Genomic DNA, 17,123 nt, shown 5'->3' with positions numbered 1-17,123 from the left:
TCCTCTCTGTCTATAGAAACACACACACTTGGCCTTTGTCCTTGCAAGGCAAAGCTAGTTTGCTAATTCCTTTTTTAACTTTATAAAGTTGATCATGTTATAGCTGTTATAATTCAATCAACTACATTGAGCAAAATGAGTGTAGTAGTAGAGAAGTTAAAAGTAGACATGGCTGTGACTAATGAAAGTGAATTGGTTTACCAATAATGTAAAACATGTTTCAGGTTGGTAAGGCACAACCTGCAATTACCCAATTTTCGTGATGCCTCTTGGGTTTATTATGTCTATTTTTTGTGTTTCTATTGCAACTGTTTTATAATGTGTGTGACCACAGTTAAAGTCTCAAAGATGAAGAAGCAGAAATGCTAATTGTTAGAGATCATAAGACATTCAGATTCAGGCAGCAAATCTGACACATCCGAACCACTAAAAAACAAATTGGAGCAAGCTAATATTTTAACATTAAATATTTTGAACATCAACCAGTCAGCTGTCATGTGAATTCTTAAGTTTGTGCAACAGCATTTGAACCCCTTAGACAAGAGTCAGTTTGACAAAAATATCTCTTAGCTCAATTTCCCCTTCATAGATATCTCCATTATACAACCGCCTGGCTGTCAGTGACCCCAGTTCCATGCTTAAAGGTCCCATGGCATGAAAATTTCACTTTATGAGGTTTTTTAACATTAATATGAATTCCCCCAGCCTGCCTATGGTCCCCAAGTGGCTAGAAATGGCGATAGGTGTAAACCGAGCCCTGGGTATCCTGCTCTGCCTTTGAGAAAATGAAAGCTCAGATTGGCCGATCTGGAATCTTGCTCCTTATGAGGTCATAAGGAGCAAGGTTACCTCCCTTTTCTCTGCTTTGCCCGCCCAGAGAATTTGGCCCACCCATGAGAGAGAGAGACATCATGGCTTTCAAACGAGCAAAGTGGCAGTTGATCAAGGCCACACCCCCACCCTCCAACTTGCCCCCCCCTCTCTCCTCCTCAATAGCTACAGACACAGAAATGGCACATACTAAGGAAAGCTCAGTGTGGGACTGGCTCTAGTGGCTGTAATGCTGCACCAAGGCTGAATTTCGGAAAGAGACTTCAGATACAGTATTAGGGGACCACTAAGGTCTATATAAAAGAGACTTCAGATACAGTATTAGGGGACCACTAAGGTCTATATAAAAGAGACTTCAGATACAGTATTAGGGAACCACTAAGGTCTATATAAAAGAGACTTCAGATACAGTATTAGGGGACCACTAAGGTCTATATAAAAGAGACTTCAGATACAGTATTAGGGGACCACTAAGGTCTATATAAAAGAGACTTCAGATACAGTATTAGGGGACCACTAAGGTCTATATAAAAGAGACTTCAGATACAGTATTAGGGGACCACTAAGGCCTATATAAAAGAGACTTCGGATACAGTATTAGGGGACCACTAAGGTCTATATAAAAGAGACTTCAGATACAGTATTAGGGGACCACTAAGGTCTATATAAAAGAGACTTCAGATACAGTATTAGGGGACCACTAAGGTCTATATAAAAGAGACTTCAGATACAGTATTAGGGGACCACTAAGGCCTATATAAAAGCATCCAAAGAACACCATGTCATGGGACCTTTAAGTCACGTGATAACAACTGAACCCCTCCAGTTTACTAAACCCTAGACAACGATCAAGGCCACTAGATGTGTCTCAAAGCTCTGAATGACATCTAATAAAGGGGCTTTGAGTCAAGATATTTTTTGTCAAACTATTACACTCAGTGGCCACTTTATTAGCTACACCTGTACAATATTTTGCAATTCAATACAACAGCTCTGACGTACGTTTATGACAATCAGTTTTTGGTGACATTGTCGAAAAATCTTTAAATTCAATTATTATTGAGCTCGTAGTCGAAAGTGGTGTTCTACTGAACTACATCATATCGACGTGTGTTGCTAATTGTCCTCTCTATTCACATGCGTACTGTATACGAGGGGGGGCAGAATATTAGGAACACGTCTGAATATAATGCAGTCCATTACTAACACCATCGCTAACTATGACCAGGCTAATCTGCAGAATGTGGGTGTAGGTGTACCTAATATAGTGGCCACTGAGTGTATTTTTCAAGATTAGGAATAAACCTGTAAGTCTGGAGTTACAGTTACAGTATCTAAATATGAGATGAATAGATTTTTTTTTTATCGATGCTGCAAAGATCCAGAGCAATTCCTAGGTTTAAAAAAGACTAAAAACAGTGATGTTCATGTCCAAAACATAGTCCAGATTACATTCTGTGTGTTCGATATGTTATTTAAAATGACAAATATAATCATTTTTAAATATCAGGGTTTCCCCCAGTTGCTATTACAACAGACATAACTGCAGGCTCTTGACAAGTCTAAACACATCATGTGTATGACATAACTTTGACAGATATGGCGGACCACCCCCATGAGTGTAACAACCATGTAGTAAGCAGCTGGCTTTTGACCTGCCTGACCCTTTTGTACACTGGGGTAAACCCTGACCTGACCTCCGTCTAATGCTTCTTCCTCCTGATAATGCTGGGTTTCAATCCTCAGTACTGTCTCTGGCGACATTCCACAGACTGCTGAATGAAGTTTTATTTGTCCAGTGGGATTCTCTCTATGCTTCTCCTCAGCCTTTTCTCACCACTAAAACCTGACCAAATACTCGACACTGTTTGTGAAATGTGTGTTAACTGCTCTTGATCGATTAATTCAATCTGGCTGTAGCTCTAGCTTCCGGATTCTGACACTGTAGGCCTTTCATTCTGACATAATAGCAACTCTAAAATGTCCTTTAGTCTCTAAATCATCCTGTAGTGTCCAAATTTAACTAAATGTAGTTTTCAAGTATGTAAATGTAATGTTCATGATGTACATTTTGTATCCGAAGTTCTAACGCTGAGACATGTTTTGAGTCGATGTTGGAGCAGTGTCTTAAATGAACTGAAGCTGATTCTGAACTGGCTGAACATTATCTTTTTATTCTCTCTCTCCCCCATTCCCTTTTTTCATAATGCCTCCAATCGGGACCTTAAACTACAGGTAAGACAAGTTTCTCTTTTTTCCAGTTTGCATATTTTATTCTCATATAGAACTTTATTGGGAATGTTGGACACCAATGACCCCACAGTGGTATTACTGTGATCGTGTGTTGAATGGTTGTTTAGTTTGAATCAGGTACAAGTCAGGATGAGGCTGTTTTAAAAGAAAAAGAGTTTTTGGCACTGTCTAATGTTGCTTTAATACTAAAGGAGCGCATCCTGTGTAATTAGAGTTGTTCAGCATAGCATAAATCATCATATTATGTTCTTCTATCTTTTGGTAAAAACTGCATCCTAACTGTTAAGGTCATCTTTAACCTGTCTCAGTAGGTGAAATCTGCTTGCATTAGAAAATGACCTAGACTTGTCAGCTGGTATACTGGGGTCAGGCCCCTCAGGTAACTTGGAACAAAGGTGTACCGATGCTGGGTGATTGTTTGGGAACAATTCCATAGCGTCATGCTGCCTTTCACATAATGTCGTGAAATTACGCTCTAGGGCACTAGATGTCAGCATGTAACAACGGAAAGATGTTGTTGTTGTAGATAAAATAAAAAAATAAAAAACAAAATAGCAACATTGTCAGATTTGGTATGACAAGACCGGAGGACATACTGTATGTTCACTCCAAAGTTGGTGTCATTTATAGAATGTTTTGGACATGAAATATTATTATCAAATATGTGTCATCCCCATAAGGTGATTTTGCATGATGTTTGCATGACGTGTCTATTAGGGCCCTTTGGTGAGGTCATGTTTTTTTAGCTTCCATAGAATGTTTTCAACCCAATAAAACGTTTTATAAATAGAAATGGGCATGGCCTATATCCCTAGATGCAGCTGTGTGTGAGGAATGTGTGGACATAAAGCATTTTAACGTACAATGCATATATCAAATCACATTGGCCTTTGCCACAGACCTTTGTTATGTTTGATATGGGTCAGGGACAGTGACATGACATAATTGCCATCTTATCACTATCATTATCCACCCAGCAAAAGCTGCGAATGAAATTATGAATGCATTGTATCATTGCCATTATGTTACTGAGCTGTTTTTAACATGACGTGCCCTCCAGTGTCTACCAGATGGCATCACTTGGAAAATAATTATGTTATACTTCACACCACATGGATTGGTGTTAGACTATTTATATATACGGTATAGTTCAGGCACATGAGAGGCATTGTATACTCGACGAGATGTTTCAAATGGGCCCTTAACTGCCACAAAGAGGATTCTATCTCATTACGCGTCATTTAGCTGGCTTTGCTTTAATCCAAAGCGACTTACAATTGCTATATATCAGAGGTTGCACGCCTCTGGAGCAACTAGGGGTTAAGTTTCTTGCTCAGGGACACATTGGTTGACATACCGCAGTGGGAATCGAACCCAGATCCCACACACCAAAGGCATGTGTCATATCCACCGCGCCATCACCACACCACCATCTCATCCGTCTCAAATAAGCAGAAATGACAGTTCATCTTTAGAGAAACTCTGTGGCTCTTCATTCACCTCATAGCTTTAAGTCTGTGTGTCTTTGTGTCTGTTGAAAGCCTGTCGGCTGGCTGTCTACTTTGTGTATTCAGTCAGCACTAAGTTGTCCCAGGGTGAATATGTTGCGATATAGCCGGCCCTCCCTCAGTGCTGCACTTGACGGAGATCTGGTGCTGCTACAGCACAGTCACACAAACCTCATGGGATTTGAAAAATGGAGGAGGTTATTAACATAGATTTGGTGTGTTATTTTTCAAACAGAGGTTCCGGTCCATTACAAATTGAGCGTATAGTATATATCCATTACCCCATAAAGTGATAATCACTTCGGCTTGTGGTTCTTTTTTAATACTAACAAACTTGCTGCTCGTCGCTGTAGCATTTCTTCACTGCACTTCCCAAAACAATTTGTTATTGAAAATTGTCGATTAAGATCTTTCAGTCAGTAAGAAAAATCCAGCATGAAATGGAGTTCTTGGAGATAGTGTTGTAAGTGAAATCCCATCGCTGTCGACTATAATCTATGATGCAATAGTCTGGCATAACAGATTCAGTATTTCTCAATGTTGTTCTTATAATTATCATATTTTTTGTCACTTCATAGCACACATGTGAGGTCACCTGCAAGATGTGGCCTAAACAGTGCAGGTACAGTGTGTTTGTTGCCCAGTGAGTCTGGGAATCAGTGGATGGACTCTAATAGAGTTATTGACAGCTGACTGCTTCCTTGGTTTAAGGTTTAGTAGACATCCGCTCGCTCACTCTGTTATTCTCTCTGCCTCTATTTCTTTCTTCAGTCTTATTTATAAACCTGCATTCCGCCTTAACATCTCTTCTCTCATATGCAATATTGATGTCTGGGACTATTTCACCTTTACATAAGGCAAGGACACCCTCACTCACTTTCTACCATGCAGGCGTGTGTGTGGCCTGGAAAATGGGCTTTCGTCCCTGTGTCTATGTGCTTTGGATATGCGCAATCTCACACGCAAGATGCAATGACCTGCTTTTTGTGCTTGAGAGCGAGCCAGTGAGATTGAATCAAAGTGAATACTATGAATTGAGATAATCGCTGGGGACAAACATGTGTTGTGGTTTGCTGTCAAACATTGCAGATGGATAATCGTGTGTGCAGTGTGTGTTGGTTGTAAAGCATTTGGAGGCTGTTGAGTCTCAGCACTGCTCGTTGGCTCCATCAGGTGTCTGCTGGGAGAACTGCAGCTCTGACCACACACACTATAGTGCAGCTGGAGCTCATCAGAGACACGATTTAGATTAAGATACACCTTTATTGATCCCCAGTGGGGAAATGGCTTCTGGTGGTAAAGAAAAGTAACGGAGGAGCATTAGATAGACTGGCTTCTGGATTGCGAATGTTCCCAAATCTGAATGTATTGCCTCGTTTGTGATGTAAAAATACTATGGGTTGATTTATCAGATTTTGTAAACTCCCAAATATCAATATCTGTATCGGTCGGACTATACTAAACTCGTGAATGAGTTTTTCCTACTAAGGAGGCATTGGTTTCCATTCATGTCATCCATGTATCTAGTTTTTTTGTCTAAGCTTCTGTACCTTAGCATTGTGTTGCAATGCTTTTAAAAGTGAAGCCTCCATATAAATACATATTTTATAGGGTGTGTTCATATGCTGTGAGAGGTTTGGAAATCGGAGATGTGAGTGACAGCTGCTGAACAGCAATAGATTCTCGATTCTGCCATGAAAAAGATCATGTGAAATTGTCACTAGTGCTCTTTGCACTTTTTTTTTTTTTTTACAGCCAACTGTAGAGATGGAAGTGCCGAAACGTTATTTGTTGGTGAACTTAGCATTAAGTTAACAGACACAGGTTGAATAAAACATGACAGAATATTCTTTTCTTTTCTTTTCTTTTTTTTTTTTGCCGATTTGTTCCTTTAAGGTGCATGACATCTGGGACTTTTCTGGCACATTTCTGACCTGCCTAAATAATAGTTATTAATAGGATTATTCATCATCACAGCCTTAGCAAAATAATGGAAAGAGCGACATGGTTCAGGTGTCTCGTTGCATTATTCTCTCTTTAGATATTAGACGGCTCCATCATTATGAGGGCTCATTTTATTTTCACACATGTGACGGATCTATACGGTAGCTTCTCCCTGCATGATGCAGGTGCGTGGAGGGTTAATGAAATCCTCTTCCACCGTCTCTTTGAAGGTGGAGTTTTCCTCATGAGTGAGCCCAACACGAGCCCTGAAATCTGCAGGATCTCATTAAGGACGCCTTAATGACATCTGTATCTGCCTTCTTTTTAATCTTTTATTTTCTTCACCCCATCTTTTGCTCTATTCCTTTCAGGTCTGTCTGTCTTCTTTACAGTATATTTATAGGGGATTTGGGCCTTTTGTCACTTCCCATCTGCTGTTGCCAGAATGCCTGAAAGTTCTTCTTCCTTCTTCCCGCTTTCCTGCCAAATGTAAAGGGCAGAAGAAGCTGCCAATCTTCTCTTTTTTATTTGAAGTATTTATGTAGGTCTTGTAATTGTTGTGTTATTGATTTGAGCAATATTAGGTCAGCGCACTGTTTGATACTGTATTTGGCCCTTTTCAACCAATTTTAGACCACAGAGACAGACAGACAGACAGACAGACAGACAAGATTTAAGTGTCGAAAGCAACAAGTGGGCTAGTGGAACGTTTTTGGAAATTATTATTTTTCTACTTGTCCTACTTTTCTCACTCCTTTAACCCCAGTCTCTATCTGTATCTCTACTCCCACTCCTCTTTTCCTTTCTGTATTCCTTTGCCCCCACTTCCCTACTTCCACCTTGTTTTTTTCTCTTTCCTCCCTTCCTCCATCAATGCTAATCTGTTGCCCTTCATCATGTCTCATCTTTATCTATTCCTGGATTCCTCTGCCTCCCTCTCTGTGTCTTCCTTAGTCCCTCTGTCCACCCTCCTCTATCTCCCTGCTTCTACCCCTCTCTCTTTGCCCTAGCATTTTCCCCCTCCATCCCTCTCATTTTCCCCTCCTTCCATCCTCCATCTTTTTAACCTTTAATGTCTCCTCCATCCATGTCATGTCTTCCCTTTTCCTGCCCAGACTCCCTGTGTCGCTGCGGCATCGTAATATTCGCTGCATTGGAGATTGGGGAGTGGGGTGTGGGGGGTGCGTTGTCAGGGAGACATGGGAGGCGGTTACCGTGGAAACAAAGAGACTCTGCGAGTGAGGGATGGAGGGATAGAGAAGGGGCGGACTGGGTGTGACAGTCAGTGAGGTCGAGGAGTAAAAATAGAAATGCTCTGACAAGATCCTCCACCCTCCTCTTCCTCCCACCCTTCTCTCTCTCTCTCTCTCTCTCTCCCTCTCTCTCTCGCTCTCTCTCTCACTCTCTCTGCTCAGCGCAATGGGCAACCAGCTGTAGCATCCTCTCTCTCTGTTTCCTCCATCTCCAGCTGATGTTCAACAATCTGTGACCTTCAACAGGAGAACTAACAGGGACCTCTGTGATTTTTGCCTGCGCAGAAAGCCACAAGAGTATCAGATTTAATTTGACCAGTCGACTGCTTTTCCTAAATACATGACTTGTTATTTTGTTGTCCTGCCTTTGAAATTTACGTTTGTATCCCACATAGTGTCTCTGTGGTCTAGCTTGTTAGTTGCCCGGTTGCCAAAGTTTTAGTTGTAGAGATGTTTACAGTTTCACTTGGGGAGCCATATTAAACAACCTCACATTTATAATCATTACAATTTCCAGATACGATTTTTACCAAAGTGTTTAATGTTACCATATTCCTTTCATAATACAGCCATCTACCATTAGCATACTAATGAATAGAAGTACTGTGTCTAAAAAAGGATAGGAAAAAGCTGGAGCAAGGGAATCATATTTATGGTCTATCATTTTTTTATGTGTGTAAAGCCAATTAGGAAGGTGATTTTCTTATTGAAAGTCATTGTTGCATATAACCAGTATGCATAATATGATAAAATAGCTCAAATACAAACAGTAATATGAAAAAATACAAAGAGATCAATCAGTAAAAGTCAAATATCGGAGCACTGATGAAAACAAGCGAAATAACTCGCATCAGAGTTTCTCTGCAATGTGTGCACTGGGGCGTTTTTGTGGTTGTGATTTAGATAGAGAAACTGGTGAGTTAATGAGAATGAACAGTCTGGTACTGTCTATCGGGACAGAGCCAGCAGGAAACATATTAATACATTTACAGAATTAGGCTGGTGCTATTGTGTATTCTTTTTATTGTCAAGAATCCTATGATTGGACAAAAACATGTTAAAACAACGTGTTAGTCCATCTCTCAATAATTCCAGCCTCCCTACCTTGCCTGTGCTATGGCACTCGGGACCCAAGCCCATTGGACCTTACTGAAGATGTACTTTTTCACTAAATACTTTTCTAGTAATTTTTGGCCACTGCAGTTTTTAATCACATCATGTTACCTACGCAGCAGGAAATTGTGCATTTGGTGGGGACTAGTTTTATTGCGGATTAATTCACATTTGGTGCTTAGTGAGTATTTGGTGCAGCAGGGCGGTGTATGTGGGATTCAGTCAAACTAAACTACAGTGCGTAGGTCCCTGGTAACGTAAGAACGTGTCACCCAGCGCAACAGTGTGGCTCATTGATGCGTTTCTTTCGGACAACAATGCTCTATGGCACAGAGGAATAAGACAGTACTTGTTAGTAGATACATTCATTGTTGGTTTGGGTCTTTTATGTGTTTTTTTTTTGCCATCCAGACTATCAATCTGGATACAATCTAGATATGCATTTAAAGGAATTTGGGCTAGCAGTCTGAACAAGGCCTCAGTCAAGCCTTAACAGCAACACTACATCCTCAACAGGATTAAGTCCATGTGTTAGGGTGATTCAACCAGCAAATCGCAAAACCTAAATTAAACCAATCTAGGCTTGTTTCTGGAACATCGTGAGGAAAATAAAGTGAACCTTGTGCTAGTGGAGCGAACATTTCCACAGCAGTGAATTGGGAAGCGAAATTAAATCTCTGGATGCAGGGACATCAGCAGGAGTATGAGCTAAAGGTCACTGTCACAGGATTTCAGACATGACAGCTCAACCCAATGAACCTAATATACGTGCATACTACAGCTGAATTCTTTCTGATTTGATCATTATCACATGAAGTGGTTACAGTAAGCGAAGGAGAGAATTGGATACAGAGGGGTTCAGTTCCCCGTTTCAGGCTTCCTCTTGTCTTGTCTCTGAAATGCCAGAGCCTCAGCTGTCTAATCTACAAATGTCTCTGCTTTTTCCTGAGAACCCGTTTGAATGTTAGCACAATGCTCAGCCTGACCCAAACTTTGCATTCTGCATTTCTTGCATAATGCCCACCCTTGCCAAGCCTATTGAAACGGAACAACCCTCTAATGTCTTCCTCATCCTCTCCCTGGCGGCCTCTCCCTCTGTGGTTACAGTAGACAAATTGTTTATGGAGGGTTATGTAATAATACTCATTCATTTTCAGTCATGCTTGACAAGCTGCTCTTGTTATTTTGGCACAGGCCTCGGGTGTGTGTCTGGGGGGGGGCAAGTGGGGTTGGTGGCAAACAGTCAGCTGTCATGACTCATGTGCAGTGAAAAAGCTTCACATAGATGTCAGTTTTTTCTATCAGGCATTTGTTTAAAATAGTGTTTCAAAGGCAGGTTGAGACCCTAAACTGGCTTACTGACAGTTGTTTCCCAAAGGTGCCCAAGATACTTACCACTGTCAACACATGTAGGCTACTAGCTTTCCTTCTACCTCTATTTGGCTTCTTTTGTCTTCTGTGAGCACTGAACACTCTGTTGTAATGTCACTTTTAACATAATTAGGGTTCAAAGATCCTAGATTGGTTCAAGAGGCAATGCTTTTTTTAAATACAGTTTTTGGGCATTTCCACCTTTAATGGATAGGACAGCTGAGATATGAGAGGGGGGAAGACATGCAGGAAACCGTCACAGGTTGGACTTGAACCCTGGACCTTTTGCGTCGAGGAATAATGTGGGCCCGCGCTGCCAACTGAGCTAACCTGGCAGCACATCGCAATGCTTTTAATGGCGTAGGACTCAAAAAACCGAATACTAACATGCTAAACATGGAGTTATGTGCAAGGCTGTTAGTGGAGGCTGAACGCATCCTTCATCTCACAAATCCTTTAATAACATTTATGCACACTTCACATCATTTTACATGTGTTTGCGTGCTCAATCTGGCCTCCCTCTTTTTTTTTCGCTGATTTAAGGATCTCTCGGTCCAAGTCTTACTTATAGATTCTTCAAAACACAAGATTGGAACCTGTTCTACAATGATTGACATGACAGATCTAATACAGGGACTTACAAGTATTTTATTGTATTGGTAATGCTTGTAGACACAGAGTAAAATGATCAGATAGTTTCTAGTCTGATCAGTTGAGAAATACAAAATGCAGATGTTTCGTCTAGAATTCTATACGTCAACTGTTTGGCTTTAAGTTTAAACACATGAATTCCACTTTTTATAGTTTTTTTGCTTCCCGCAAACATTGATTTAAAATACAGACCATGACAATTGTGTTTGATTCTAAACATATGTTACAGATACAGACTGATTGATGAGGTAAGATAGGGTTTAGCTACCCTTTATTTTACCAGGTGTAAACATGCACGTTTTGCATGTTGTGAGGGCAGTATCCCCTTTTCAACATGACCTTGGTCGTTGGGAAAGGTTCCTGAATGCTTTAAGCAGCCAGAATAATTGTCAGTTGTAGTAGAAAATATGTCGAGAGAATACTGACTTCCAGATGGTTGCACTCCTTGAAGCCAATTTGTGTGAGCATGGAGTTGATGACATTGGTGCTGCGCAGAACATCATCAGGTCACTCTGTAAAGCAGAATCAGTTAAATGCCTAGAATGTAACTGTAAATGTCATCTTATATTGCTTAAGCCTACAAAGATGTAATGTAATAGTGGTAGTTAGCTCCTACACACAAATTCTCAGTCAAGTCCAGAAAATCAGTGCTCGGCAAAAACGTGGTGATAGGAGAGGCTGGATGAACTAAACCCTTTGCCGTCAGAGCTGTATTAATCTTCCTTGCAAAGCTGTAGTGTAACTCCCCAGAGGAGTGGAGTGGGATTTTGCACCATTCTTGAAATGGGGGGGGGGGGTGAAGTCTCCAGTTCTTTTCAGGATGGAGGAGGAAGTAGAAATTTATCATTCAGCTGACCATCGCTTCCTATATATCATGTCCTACATATAGAATTGAATAGATTGATGACAACGTGTTCTCTGTTTCTTGCAGTCCTGCTTTTACCCTACCCTCTTTACCATCGATCCCAGAGGACAATTTGGATCCCTTTTTTCTTAGGTTCTCAGCCCATTATCTCAGAGCAAATAACTCCTATTTCCAATCCTTCAATTTTCTCTAGTGTAGTTTCCAGAATTTGAAAAATGGCTCATGTTGTACCCCTACATAAGGGAGGTGACTAATATAACTATAGACCAATATACAAACTGCCTTGCCTCTCAATCCCGGAATATCTGACAAAATGATCAATTGAAGGTATTTCTGTCTAGAGCTTCCATTCTGAGCCCATTTCAGTCCGATTTTAGTGCAGGGCACAGTACTGTAACTGCTGTTACTTTGGTTGTAAATAAGATTGTATCAGCTTTAGATTTAAAAAAACAAACATAATTTGACACTGTAGACCATTGCCCGCTCTTGCAGAGGCTACATAATATTGGATCTGATATTAATGCAGTCTGTTAAATTGGGTAGCTACAATTCCGAGTTTTATCAGTAAAATGAAGTGGTTCCACAGGGTTCAATTTTAGGTCCAGTACGTTTCATTATTTTCAGTCCTATATCAACAATATTATTTCATCTTTAGCAAACTGTCAAGTGTTGCTGATTCTGTTCATGTAGCAGTTGAAAACTTACAGCGTTCCTTTAACATTCTGCATGAGGCTCTTAAAGACTTGTACTAAACGCTGATAGAATAAAGTTCATGCTGTTTTCCAGAGCCAGAGCTATAGACTATACTGACCTCAACATTTCTACCATGAACAGACTTATGATTGAGAGAGTCACTGAATATAAATATCTTGGCATTGGGATTTTGATGAAAAGCTCTCATTCAAATTTCACATTGATAATCTTGTGTGGCGACTCAGGAAAAAAAGTTGGCTATTTCTAAAGAAATAAAAGCATCTTTCCCTTGTTCTGTAAGAAAAATGGTTGTTGAGGCAGTTTTCATGTCAGTCTTGGACTACAGTCAGTGATTTATAGACACACATCCTCCATCACTCTGCTTTGAGATGTATAACCGTTTAAAAAGTCAGAATTTGGAAAAACTGCTTTTAATTTTAGTGCACCTGACTCCTGAAACAAAATATACAACACCTCCTTAAAATCAGCTCACTTGTACTTTTTTGAAATCTGATTGTAAACCTCCAAACCACTTGTAATTGCATCACATAACTGTGAAGAAAGTTTTAGTAGCTATATATTATTTTTATGATGGTATTGCTTCTTGTCTGTGTTGTTGTTTAGTTTTTTATTTCTTTGTCTTTGTAATTGACTCGATGTCATTGTAAATGAAGGTCGCCCCTCAAATGATCTCTCTGGTATAAATAAGGGGTTGAATGAATGAATGAATGAATGAAAAAAAGAATGAGGACTTCATCCTAATTTAATTAGTAGTGTGTTATAGGGCAATCATACCATAGGAATGGGCACCATAGGAATTGGCTTATGCCTCGACCATTATACAGCCATGCAGAGCAATCAAACCTAGTGAATCGCAACAGATGACTCTTCATACATCACAGACCATGTGTAATAGTTGGAAATACTCACAGTTAGTCGAAGGCCAGAGCAAATAGGAAAGAGGGCCAGTGTTGACAATGTTTCTTTATTTCGCAGCTAAATGGTCCAGCTTACATGCATTCCTCTGTCCCAGCTTCTGATAAAATTGATTAACAAATAGCAGCAGTGACATAAAAAAAGTTAAATTGGGTGACATCAGTGCTTATTCAATTCTGTGCTCATTTTAAAGGCTATACTTCTATGGAATGAAACAACAGGTCCACACCAGGTTATGGTTAGAGTCTTCTAAAATACAAAATGCAGGTAGCATACATTCATTGTTCCCTACATTAGTATTCAGTCAGTGTGACGTTACCGTTCATATGGAATGCGATATAATTCCTTCAAACTATAACGTTACCACTTTAGATTATTGTTTTAATGCTTGGTCCTGATTTGCTGAAGTCCTTTTTACATGCAAATTTGAGTTTCCTAGGATGGCGAAGGCATGACCTGCCGTACTCTGTCTCTGGTTAGCTAGTACTCCTTGCCTTCGTTGGTTGGATTGGTTAGGTTTAGGCATGAGGAGTGAGATTGGTTAGGGTAAGAATTCCAGGATAAGCCAATCAGACGCTGTAATAGTCCGCAGCTGCTTCCACTATTCAATCAGAGGAGATGTTGTCAGACCACAGAACAAAACCTATTAGCTAAAACTAAATATAGTAAATGTATCCAGGCTATACAGTCAGCGGAAATCAATTCAAGTTGATTATCAACACCCCAGATTAAAACTTGATGTTGTCTGTTAGCTAAAATGCCAAACTTAAAGCATTTTTTTAAATTTTAAATGTTACAATTAGGTCAGTCGAGCCCCCAGCACAGCCCCGAATTTAAACTTGAATGAAAAATAAAATATACCTTTTATTTAATCCAATTCAATCAATGGAATCAACTAAACCAATAACATAAGTAAATGGGAACTTTGCAAAGAGAAAATGTGAAACAAAAGCATTTCCGTGAAGGCAGAATTTAATTAAAGACGAGGCCACAAGGTTTAGGGCACACAGTTGTTCCATGCGCACACAGTATCAACTCATCACGTCAATGTGGTAAATTATAGTCTCGAAATATACATTTTTTCTTTTACTTCTGTGGCCAGTCATGGGCTGATATAAGAAGGAAACAAAGGCCTTCAGAATCTAGTCCGGGTGATTACAGTCTTCAGTGATGTTTCACAAATCTCTCCTTGTGTCTCTCACTCTGTATCAACATGTAAAAAGTGGCTGTCATAGTGCAGCTGAGAAACTGACAGTCATTGATCTGTTTGTGTGCATGTTTGCCACTATAGAGTGTGTGTGTGTGTGTGTGTGTGTGTGTGTGTGTGTGTGTGTGTGTGTGTGTGTGTGTGTGTGTGTGTGTGTGTGTGTGTGTGTGTGTGTGTGTGATCATGTGTCTTCATGTGTGTATGCCTGTGCGTGTTTGTCGCTAGGGGCTAGATGCTGAAATTTTGCTCCAGCGAATGAGGGAATATTCCGGGCTGTCACGTGATTTTGTGATGTCAGAGAGAGAGAGAGAAAGAAAACAGAGAGAGAGAGAGAGAGAGAGAGAGAGAGAGAGCAAGGTGCAATTTAGCCCCACAGCTGATCTGTGCAGTGCTCAGAGAGAAGCCGAGACGACCAGACACACACACTTTCACACGCACTCTTTTTTTTGCCTGTAAACACACGTACACACATGCACTTCACACACATCAGCACAGTTACACACACACACTACTCTGAGGCATCACCAGAAAGGATGCATTGCTTCCTCTGCATTCCAAGCTCATAACACTTTGGATCCTGAGGACATTTCTGCCTCCTGGACAAGAGTGAAAGGACACTTACTGAAGACAGAAACGAGAAGGAGACAGGAGGAAAAACCGAAAGAAAGAACTAGAACAGAAATTACCAAAAAAAAGACGAAGAAGGAGTAAATAGGAGAGAAACGAAGACACTGCCAAGAAAAGCCAGAAAAAGAGCAAGACAACAAGACCTGACAACAAAGCGTGAGAATGTCCTTCCTGTCGGGCTCACCCTGGCAGCAGCCTGGCATTATTACTGGTAGCAGCGGTTATGGACAACCTTCCACTGGGCATCAGCAGCAGCAGCAGCAGCAGCAGCAACACAAACCTCCCTCTTCCCTCTCTGGTGCCAACATCCCTGTGGTCCTGGCCTCCTCTCCACTGTCACCCTCCAGCCCGGCCTCTGACCGGCGCAGTGACTGGCACTGTCAAGGCCAGACGGCACTGGGGGGGCAGATTGATGCTGCAACACAGGAGGCGTCCAGAATAACTTTGACGGAAGACAAGGCGAAATTAGGGCAAGGCAGATCCGAAGGGACGTTGTCTGGGACGTTGGCCGAAGGGCCAGGAACGCAGAGCTTCAAGATGCCAGCGCTTAAGATAGAAGATGAGGGGTCCAGAGGGGGGAGGCCAAGGGAGGACGGACATAGGATCGGAGTTGCAGGAGGGTCAATGGGGAGCGCAGGACAAAGCCCCAGCAGCCCCCTGTCTTCCCACTCTTCCACTTCCTCTTCATTACCTTCCCCTTCTATCTCACCTGGGAGATCCTTTCAGAATTCTTCGCCAGACCGTAAACCCACATCAAACTCTAGCTTTGGACAAAATAATCTGCAACAAAACCATACAGGCAGCAAAGATGGATTTTACATCCAGGGATCTCAAGTGGCTGCCCATGGCCAGGGCTTGCTTCCTCCCCCAAAACAGGCCTCAGGGCTAGGGGAGAGAAATGCATTGAACCCTGGAAGTACCAGATCAAGTCCTGCAAATAAAGAGGATGAGAAGAAATCTGTTACGTCCTCCACATCCGAAGGCATACTCGGAAGTTTCAAAGAAAATTCAGTTGCTGTTCCAACTAATCAAACGCTCAAGCTATCTTTAGGAAAGCAAAGTGTTGATATACAGCCTGTTGGTACTGCTCCTTCTGCTGCTGACCTAAAGGGAAGTAAAGATAGTGCCAGCGCAGGGCCTAGAGGAGGCCTACCTCCACCCTCAGCCAACACTGGTGTTGAGGTGGGTAGTGTTTGGGAGAGTAGGGTGGAAAGAGAAAACTTAAGCCATACTGAAAAGGGGAGGACGGCGTCACCTAGCAGTGGCATAACACGTGGGGTTGCACAGGATTTAAGTTGTGCTACCTTAAGCAGAGAGACAAAAACTAGCCAAAGCAGTGAAATGCCACAGCGAATTGCTGTAAGGCGGGCAATGTCTGACTGTTCACACCTGTCTGTTCCCATGGTAATGACCGGAACGTACCCCACCGGTATGGGAGGTGTACCGAATTTTGCCCTGATGGGAACATCATGCCCACCCAGGGCGCCCTACCCGCACGTGGCTGTCCGACGCTCGCTCACAGTTACGGGCAGCACGGACGCCGCAGCTGCAATGGCGACAAGGATGTCATCCCCGTTAATGACACCCACGGTATTGCCATCATCCCCACCTCCTAAGAGGCATCATGGGAGCTGCGAAACCAATGTTTTACTTCCTGTTCCACTCCCTGCAGGAATGTCCATTGACGGCGCCCAAGATAGTAAACTGAACACAACGGGTAAGCGTTTCTCCTTGTGTGCGTATGTGTCTGTTGGGATGGAAATGAGAAAACACACAGAGTAGATTATCACATATACAAGGTCAAGTACCCTAAACTGGATCCAGACCACTGTATAACTGTGCAGATCTCTGATTTGTCCAGTGACTCAAAG

At 41.6% G+C, this 17,123-nt stretch overlaps 1 protein-coding gene across 5 annotated transcripts in view; it reads left to right on the top strand.

The window, feature by feature from the left end:
• map4l (microtubule associated protein 4 like) overlaps positions 1 to 17,123 on the top strand; it is a 113,337-nt gene that overhangs the window by 61,904 nt on the left and 34,310 nt on the right. The window contains exon 1 of one of the 5 annotated variants that reach the window (XM_039814917.1): positions 14,996 to 16,969. The exons of the other annotated variants lie outside the window; for them this stretch is intronic. Coding sequence (XP_039670851.1) covers positions 15,415 to 16,969 — 1,555 coding nt within the window. The 5' untranslated portion in view covers positions 14,996 to 15,414. Of the gene's footprint in view, positions 1 to 14,995; positions 16,970 to 17,123 lie in introns of those variants that run through there. 5 annotated transcript variants of the gene reach the window in all.

This window comes from Perca fluviatilis, chromosome 11, assembly GCF_010015445.1.
Source record: "Perca fluviatilis chromosome 11, GENO_Pfluv_1.0, whole genome shotgun sequence".
Classification (NCBI taxonomy): domain Eukaryota; kingdom Metazoa; phylum Chordata; class Actinopteri; order Perciformes; family Percidae; genus Perca; species Perca fluviatilis.
This window is presented reverse-complemented; position numbering and strand designations above follow the sequence as displayed.